This window comes from Lepisosteus oculatus, chromosome 29 (genome assembly GCF_040954835.1).
Source record: "Lepisosteus oculatus isolate fLepOcu1 chromosome 29, fLepOcu1.hap2, whole genome shotgun sequence".
Taxonomy (NCBI): domain Eukaryota; kingdom Metazoa; phylum Chordata; class Actinopteri; order Semionotiformes; family Lepisosteidae; genus Lepisosteus; species Lepisosteus oculatus.
In genome coordinates this window covers 9513991-9523234 of record NC_090724.1, presented here as the reverse complement: position 1 = coordinate 9523234, position 9244 = coordinate 9513991, and the positions used below count along the sequence as shown (strand labels likewise).

General features: G+C 57.9%; 1 protein-coding gene across 1 annotated transcript; it reads left to right on the top strand.

Moving 5' to 3' along the window:
- Positions 1-2787: 2787 nt before the first annotated feature.
- On the top strand, positions 2788-9010 carry LOC102689223 (cell division cycle 34, ubiqiutin conjugating enzyme). The gene is made up of 5 exons (XM_006639886.3): positions 2788-3545; positions 6569-6655; positions 6801-6898; positions 7301-7435; positions 7534-9010. The coding sequence occupies exons 1-5, from the start codon at positions 3366-3368 to the stop codon at positions 7739-7741; spliced, it is 708 nt and encodes a 235-aa protein (XP_006639949.1). The 5' UTR covers positions 2788-3365; the 3' UTR covers positions 7742-9010.
- The last annotated feature ends 234 nt before the right edge of the window (positions 9011-9244 follow it).

Genomic DNA, 9244 nt, shown 5'->3' with positions numbered 1-9244 from the left:
CCCAGAGTTCTGCTACTCTGGCTAAGCAGTGGAGTCGCATGTCAGAGCTGTGCTGTAATCAGGGCTCTCTTTCAGTCGTTAAGCAGAACCGCCACTGAGCCTGTTGTCCAGCTGCCAGCTCTGTGTCCCTGTGCAGGGCTGGGGCTGGGGGGTGGTGCGTGAGGATTCGGTGCTCTGGGAGAGACAGAGGCCATCTGTTCATGCTGTAGTGTGGTTTAGCCAGTGATCCAGGGAGAAGCTCTGCGACCTTTTACCCTGAGTCAGCAGCCAGCAGTCGGCACCCCGCATTGGCACATGATAGCCTCCCATCGTCTCAGTGTAGGCACAGGGCTCATTCTCTCTCTCCTGACAGCGGCTCTGTCCTCTCTCCCTGTGTCCTGACAGTTCTTCCTCTGTCCTCTCCTCTCTCCCTGTGTCCTGACAGTTCTTCCTCTGTCCTCTCCTCTCTCCCTGTGTCCTGACAGTTCTTCCTCTGTCCTCTCCTCTCTCCCTGTGTCCTGACAGTTCTTCCTCTGTCCTCTCCTCTCCTCCCTCCGTGTCCTGACAGCGGCCCTCTCCTCTCCTCTTTCCCTGGGTCCAGACAGTTCTTCCTCTGTCCTCTCCTCTCTCCCTGTGTCCTGAGAATGGCTCTGTACTCTCCTCTCTCTCTGTGTCTTGACAGTTCTTCCTCTGTCCTCTCCTCTCTTCTCTCCCTGTGTCCTGAGAATAGCTCTGTCCTCTCCTCTCTTCTCTCCCTGTGTCCTGAGAATAGCTCTGTCCTCTCCTCTCTTCTCTCCCTGTGTCCTGAGAATGGCTCTGTCCTCTCCTCTCTCCCTGTGTCTTGACAGTTCTTCCTCTGTCCTCTCCTCCCTCCCTGTGTCCTGACAGTTCTTCCTCTGTCCTCTCCTCTGTGTGCCTGTGTCCCGGGACGATGAGTCAGACACTGGAGTTTGTCACAGCACAGGCTGCCAGTGCTGTAGGCCTCCATCGAGGGAGCTAGAACCACAACCTAAATTTAGCTCTGATTTCAGCACGAAGCGCTGCGGTGTTACTGGACCACATCCAGGGGAGTAAACAAGTCCTCCGAGCAGACTGGGCCGAGCCCCAGCAGGTCTCAGCAGGAACCAGGCAGCCCGACTGCTGGCCTGACCACTGTGAGCAGCTCCCATCACTCTGCCTGCAGGAGAAGGGAGTGTCTCACTGCTGTCTCATCCTGCTGTTGTGACGTGTTCTGATCCGACTTGTGGCCCAAGGCCCCCTCAGGCGCTGGTCTTGGGGAAAGACAGGCTCTTTGAGGAGAGTGAGTGGAGACGACCTGAACTTTCACAGCTCAGCCACCCTCTCTCGTGGTCGACACTCCAGGGCTGCAGTGAACCCAGAATGAGGGATAAGGACTGTAAGTCTGTGCTGATCATCACCAGCTCATTCCACTGTGTTGTAAACTGTCCTGTCGCGATTGCAGCACTGCTGGAAAACAGTATCGGAGATGTGTCCGGCCCTGGTGACTTCAATTAATACCCTGGACCTTTGATGCCACTGGCTGGGATGAGTGAGCATTCAATAAAAACTGAAGTATCCTTGAAAAAGGAATGTACAGGTATTTAACAATATGCAATGTTTATTACCCCGATAAGTGACTCCCCTAGTTTTATAGGCTAGTTCCAACATCGAAGTCTGCCAGTGAGCAGGAGGCTGTAGAGGTGGCTGTAGAGTTGGGGGGGCCCTGGAGAGCCAGTGGTGACTCAGCACACTACACCGGTCGGAGTGCTGACTCAGTGCTCTGGAGGCAGGATGGTGTTCTGTTGAGCTGGAGTCCTGTGGTAGGGGGTGAGCCGCACGGGTCACCTGCTCTCCCCGTCTTCTGGGCCTCAATCACAGTAAGTGCAGTGAGGAAGGGTAACTAGTGCACAGCTGACAGTGTCCCCAGTAAGAGGGAGGGGGAGGGCAGATCACGGGTGTAGAAGTGGAGGAGGGGAGAGGAGAGGGGGCAGCTCACTGGTGGAGGAGTGGAGAGGGGGAGGGCAGATTGCTGGTGTAGGAGTGGAGAGGGGGGAGGGCAGATTGCTGGTGTAGGAGTGGAGAGGGGGGAGGGCAGATTGCTGGTGTAGGAGTGGAGAGAGGGAGGGCAGATCGGTGGTGTAATAGTGGAGGAGGGGTAGGGAGGACCACAGATGAGTTGCGCAGGTCATAACAGGGCAGAGCAGAGGGCTGAGTGTTCTGAATAATAATCCTTACAGTAACAGCGCTGTTCCGGACACTCCACTCAGCTCTTTACAGGTAATGGGGATCCCCTCCACACCCACCTGGATGATGCGCCAGTCTGCTCCCCACACACCAGCTCTCAGTGGGGAGGAGAGCAGAGTGATGAAGCCAGTTCAGAGATGGGGGTTATTAGGGGGCCATGATTCTTTTTAATTGTATTGAATGAAATGTGAATTGCTCTCATCGGGCTCCACACTACACAAGCTATCACACTGCTAACGTGGTCACCACAGGATGAACTCAATAAAAAATAATAACCGACAGTTAAATTCATTGGCATTTTAACACGTAGTTGGCAACATTTTTTAAACTTCTTTCCCCCTGAATGATATATCGGTGGTGTTGAGGATCTGAGAGCTGATAACTAAACTCATACGCGGCGCAAAGTTTGTTTTTCTGTTTTCCTGGTAATGGGAGTTAAAAACAAGCTCGGGGTGACGTAGCGTACTTCCTCCTGCCACCACAAGCCAAACCCAGCAACCACCTCTATGACGTCACAACAGCTGTCCCACGACTCACGTGTGGCTGTCGAGCGGGTGTGCGGGGATTGTAGTCCTTCATTGCTATCTCGGGATCACGAAAGCTTGATCGTGCGATCGATACACCGGATAACACAAGCGCCTGACACTAATTAAGAGGACGACGCACTTGTAATAGGCATCTGCCTACGGGGTGAGCACCAGGTATTCGGCGAATCGTGTTGGGATCCACACAAGCCTCCGATCGAACTACAGTTCCCAGAAGATCGCGCTTCCGCACTGCTGGGCTGCCTTTGTCGCGAAGCGACTTCAGCAGCAGACCGCAGCCGCTAGCCGAGCGAGGAGGGGGTTCAGACTGTGCCGGACATCCGCTTGCCTGTTTATTTTGTTTTAAGTTTTTGTTTCCCCTAAAAGAGAAAAAGAGGGCTCTGTGAGCTCAGCCCGCTGCCTGTGAATCTCGGATCGGGCGGACCAGTCGCGGACGAGTCGAGCCGAGCCAGGCGCCTCGGACGCGGGTTGGGTCTCCGAGCCTGTGCGGCCGTGCTGAGCCCGGAGTGAGAGCAGACGCGCAGGGTGTGCTGCTGCCGGGGCCAGAGGCCGGCCTGCTCCCGATCCCCGTTGCCAGAGCGCTGCAGCCGCGGCGGCATGGCGCAGCACGGCCCGGTGGCGAGCTCGCAGAAGGCGCTGATGCTGGAGCTGAAGAGCCTGCAGGAGGAGCCCGTCGAGGGCTTCCGCATCACGCTGGTGGACGAGGCGGACCTCTACAACTGGGAGGTCGCGATCTTCGGGCCCCCGAACACCCACTACGAAGGGGGCTACTTCAAGGTGAGGCGGCGGCGGCCGCGGTCCTGCGTGTCTCCGGGAGCTCTCCGGTCGGCCCGGCCCGGCCCTTGTTCGGCAGGTTCGGGCTCCCCGGCAGTGCGGTGCGCTCATTAACGATTCCTTTGTTGCCTAATTAGTGTTTTTACGCGAGTTGTCCTGGAAGCTGCGCTTGACAAAGGAACCGGCTGTCTCCGGGAGCTCTCCCTGCCGGGTCGGGCCCGTCCGCCCCTCCCCCCGCCCGAGCCTCCGGGCTCCTTTGTTCTAATATTTAAACCTCCCCAGCGGGTTGAAGCCTCCGCGCTGCTGCGCTGGTATTTTTAGCTCCGTTTGAGCTCCGGACTGGGCTGCGCTGGTGTCCCGACCCCCCCGGGGGTACCCGACTGCGGGGGGCAGTGGCTCGGACACGGGCTGACCCGACCGGTCTCACCAACCCCCCCCTAGTGAACCGCGGAGGTGTGAATCTCTCGCTTGGTTCGGGTTTGCCGCGTGTCCTCTGTTTGTTTCTGAATTGTCCTAATGCGCGGCTGACCACTGTGTCCGGGGGCTGACCACTGGGAAACGCGTCGTGATATGACTTTGCTACGTGCAGTGCTTGATAAAAACGGGGGGGGTCTGGTTTGTGCTCCTGCTCTGCAGTGTTTCGAGTTGCAGAGCCGATAATCAGGACTGAGCGTGTTACTGGACTCTCGCTGGACTCCGCGCCACGTCCTGCCCACCTGTCCTCTGCGGGTCGGGTCCGGCGGCTCTTTGCTCAGACAGGAGCCATTTGCTCCTTTGTTGGGGAGAATTCGCGTCTTTTCTCTCCCCAGCAACAGTGTAGGAGGGGATGCGGGGCCCGGGGGAGCGCACAGCCCTGCGTGGGGGGGGGGTCACTTGTCCTAGTTGGGCCTGCTTGGCTCGCTCGTGCCCGGAGTTGGGGGGCGGTAGGGGAACCCCACATGCTGAGCACGATGGTTTAGACCCCTCTGAAGATGCTGTATTGTTCTGAGATCCACAAGCTAGGCCCTGATTGGAACGCAGGGCTGTTTGAAAAGGTTTGCTGAAATCCTGATCAGAAACTGGAGCGCAGGTTCCAGACCTTCACACCAAAAACTGTAATAAAAAAAAATCCACAGATCTCAGGAGAGCCCCCCTACAGCCCAGGCTCTGGAAATGTCCCTTCTTCCCCGTGTGATGTCACAGGAAACTGCTGGCTGACACCAGGTCCCGGGCTGTGATGTCATCGCCTGCTCTCCTCGGGGAGGGGTGACATCACTTCCCTCACGGCTGGAGTAGCCAATGGGCCGCGAGAGCTGGCCAGGCCGTGCTAGACTGGCCTGAGCTTGTGGTCAGTTGGTCAGTCGCGCCAGGAAAGTGGTGGACAGGCAGGGATTGCAGGCGGGGAGCTGGCTAAGTGAATGAAATGGGGGCGCAAGGGAGTGACCCACAAACCCTGCCTGGGACTAGGCTGGGCCTGCGTGGGCCGAGGAGGGGAGGCTGGCAGAGCTGTGACAGATTCCGCTGGGATGTCAGGAATGCGCGGTGAGGCTAGGATTTCGGGAATCCTGTCAGCTCTCTTCCTGCCTGAGCGAAACAGGTTTCAGGAACCTCCCCGAAACAGGATCTCCAGCCGAGGGCTTGAATCCAGGAAATGAATTCAGCGGAAGTCTGTGGCGGTTTGTTGTGGAGGCCTGGAGGGGGAGCAGCCTGTGGTTTGAGGCCTGGGGGCTCAGCACCCCGGACTGGATCAGGGCTGTCCAGTGCCGGTTCTGGAGGGCCAGTGAAACTGTTAGTGAGCTGCTCTAGCTCTGCCTGGATCAGACCAGCTGTGGACATGACAAGCAGACATGAACCCAGGACACAAGTGGAAATGACATGGAGGATCATTCTTTACACGGAGAGTTGTGGGAGTGTGGAGCAGGTCGGGATTGGCCAGTTGGTTATTTTCTGGCCTTTTCGGGGGTGGGCTGGGCTGACCTCTGAGGTGAAGCCGCACTCGAGGGGCTCTGCACAGACCGAGTCATCCTGCAGAGCCCACAGCAAGCCTGCCCCCGGACTGAGCGCTCTGACCGTGGCTCCTGGGGGGCAGTGTTGGACCCCCCTTCTTGCTTCCCCACCCCTCACCAGTAGTGGGCACTTAGGGCTGAGGGTCTGTCCTTCAGGATCCACTGCTCCCCAGGTGCTGTGGATCGCTGACCTGCAGGAATGTCCCAGGATGCAGTCGTCTGTTCTGACCTCTCTGTGTTCAGCACCTCGAGGGTCGGGTTGGCCCAGGTCTGGACAGACTGCTCCTGCAGTGTTCAGTCACGGGCCGTTTCGGCTCAGCTCCCTCTCCACCAGGCTGGGTGGTGCTGCTGGGGGGTGGAGAGAGAAGAGGAGATGGGGGTTCAGTGTCCTCAGGGGAGATGTTACCCCCTGGCTTCTTAAAACCACAGCTCCCTCTCCTCTGGTCTCTGTGTGTGTGTACGGTCACTCCTCTGGGCCCGTGGTCACTCCTCTGCTCTGTGCCTTAGCGATGCCCCGCTGTGGCAGGAGGCCACAGGCTGTGGACTGGGCTGTTTTCGTCTCTGTGTAGAGGCGGGTCTGAGCCCTTCCGTCCCGGGGGTGTGGAGGGGCAGGGCTCGGCTGGGCCACCCCAGTGTCGGTATGGGCGGAGCTGGTCTGAGTGTGCTGCGCCGGCGAGTGAGCCAAACCCGAGTTAATGGCGGGATTATCGAACTCCCACACTTCTCCGCGGGTCGGGAGCGTTCCCAGAGTCCCTCCGGCTCAGTCCTGGTTCTGCTCCAGCTGAGTTCAGAATCGCAGACTAGTCGACTTGGCGCCTCTGTGGTTGGCGTGCCCATGCAGGGCGCCCGCGCAGGATGTGTGCGTACACGTTTTCCCTTCATGAAAGTCCTGGGTCTGCAGCCAGGATCAGTCCTGTGGTGCTCCAGGCTTCGCCGTTCTGCTGACATGGGTTCGAGCTGACCCGGAGGGGGTTCAGATTCCCAGCCAGTGGGGGTTTGGGGGCGCTGGGTTCCTACTGACCTTTGCTTTTTCAATCTCAGGCTCGCATCAAGTTCCCCATCGACTACCCCTACTCCCCACCTGCCTTCCGCTTCCTGACCAAGATGTGGCACCCCAACATTTATGAGGTACCGTCCTTCGGGCTGCTTGGGGGGGTGGGCTGGGGGAGCTTGCTGGTTTCTTGGAAGCTGGAGGGGTTCTGGGGGTGTTGGGACCCCAGGGGGTCGGTGTGTGACTTAATATTTTGAGTAACTATCTCCCCCTCCCCATCAGAACGGTGACGTCTGCATCTCCATCCTGCACCCCCCTGTGGATGACCCCCAGAGTGGGGAGCTGCCCTCCGAGCGCTGGAACCCCACACAGAACGTCAGGTAGGAGGGGCGCCCCAGCCTCCACAGCCTCGTGACTCCCTCATTATTCACCCCGTTAACGAGCTCCTGCTGCACCCCCCTGGGCAGATGGGTTATTCCTGTCGGCACGGCAACAGAGGTGTGACTAGCCAGAGATCGGATAAGATCACTTTATTGGCCATGTACAATTTGTTGAATTAGGAATTAATCTTTTCGCATACCCAGCTTGCTCTCCATGAGACACAGACAGGGAGAGAAGCTGGGGGTCAGAGTGCAGGGTCAGCCATTTATACAGCACCCCTGGAGCAGTTGGGGTTAAGGGCCTTGCTCAGGGGCCCAACGGAGTAGGATTCCTCTGCCGGCCAGTGCTCTCCGCACGGGAGCTGGGTCATGCTGACCCCCGTTGCCCCTCTGTCACCACAGGACGATCCTGCTCAGCGTGATCTCGCTGCTCAACGAGCCCAACACCTTCTCGCCCGCCAACGTGGACGCCTCGGTCATGTACAGGAAGTGGCGGGACAGCAAGGGCAAGGACCGCGAGTACACCGAGATCATCAGGTGGGTCCGCGCGGGCCAGGGCAGGGGGTGGCAAGCGGGCCGGGCCGAGCCGAGCCGAGGGGGGGGCATGTCCCGTTACCGCGCTGTCTTGTCTCCAGGAAGCAGGTGCTGGCCACCAAGGCAGAGGCGGAGCGGGACGGCGTGAGGGTGCCCACCACGCTGGCGGAGTACTGCGTGCAGACGCGGGCGCCCGCCCCCGACGAGGGCTCCGACCTCTTCTACGACGACTACTACGACGAGGACATGGACGAGGAGGAGGAGGACTGCTGCTATGACGAAGACGACTCGGGGACGGAGGAGTCCTGACGCCCCACCGGCGCCGACCTCTCACCTCCAACCCCCCGACCCCTATGGACTAAGAACTTGCCCCCCTGCACAGCTGCCCCAGTTTTTAAAAGCTTCAGTTCTAAAGACTTCTGAACCAGTGCTTTGGGTTTCCCGGTTCTGTGTGTGTTCTGTAGTTTGAGGATCCGACTCTCGGCTCCGGTTTCCGCAGGGCTTGTGTCCCGAGCTCGGCTCGGAGTGGTCCGGAATTCTTGTTGGGGAAACACTGGTGTTCCTGATATTGACCACAGGCCCTGAGGGAGAAACCGCTCGGAAACTGGTAGTGTGTGGTGAGGAGGATTTCTCACTGCGGGCTGAGGACTCCTTGCAATATAGTTGTGGTTTATTTTTGCCTTTGTTGCCTTTTATAATCTCTAGTTTTTCCACCAGAAGGCTCCAGAGGATCCTATTCCTTCATGTCCGCTCCGCTCCTCTGCGACGGGCTCTCCTGCCGCATGCTCGCTAGGTCGGGGGGGTGTTGGCTCTTTGTTGGCTCAGCAGGAACGGAGTGCAGAGGGATTTGGGAATGGGACCCTCCTTTTCCTCCTCTCGTGTGGTGATGGCTCACTCATCTGTAAAATCTGAACTTGGCAATCGTAGATCAGTGTAAAGGGTATTTTTTTATTCCTGTTCTTTTTCAAGCGCCAGCCCCGTCTCTCGTCTGCTGCTCCTGTTGCGCTGAGTGCAGCTCGTCGAGAGGCCGTGGTGGGTGGAGCTCGGTGACCTGACCGGAGGTCCGAGTGGAAAGGGCAGTACAGCCTGTCCAGCGGTTTCCCCTCCGTGCGCTTGGCAGCAGGGCGCAGGGATGGGCTCTGGGTCTGATTTGTGTGGCTCCTGGGCAGCCTGGCGAGAGGGGCACACGTCTCAAACTGAATGTGAAGCCGTTTTGCTCTGTCTTCAGTGATCCTTCTCAAGTTTTCTTTTTTGAATGAGCGAATAATTTTTTTTAAGGCTGTTTTAGATGCTCAGGTCTCTGGGTGATTGTGGTTTTGTCCTTTATCTTCCCTGTCCTTTCTTTTAACTTCCTGGGAAAGCAGCCGTGCCAGGTCGCGGAGCGCCCTCTGCTGTCGGTGCTCGGCCCTGCGCCATCTGCCTGCCGGCTGCTTTTCTCCCTTTCCAAGACTGTTTACACTTCCCGTCCATGTGCCCGTGTCGAGATTTTGGACGATCGCTTGTTTTCCCCGTTTGTATTTTTTTCTTATGTTTTGTAAATCTATTTAAAAATGGAAAATAAATCTTTATTAGAACAGCTGTCCTATTGGAACACTGTGGTGTAGTTGCGCTGGGGTTGGTGTGACAGCAGGGGGTTGTGTGTGTCTCCAGCGATCTGCCTGCGTGGTACCTGGAGGCTGAGGTGTGTCCATGAAGCCTTTCTGCTCTCTTCTGAACGGGGGTGCGACAGGCCAGCTGCTGCCCCTGCAGGGGTTTGTTAGCAATAGTCCAGCGGCTCTTGCCCAGTCTGAACCCCAGGTCAGGTTTCATCTG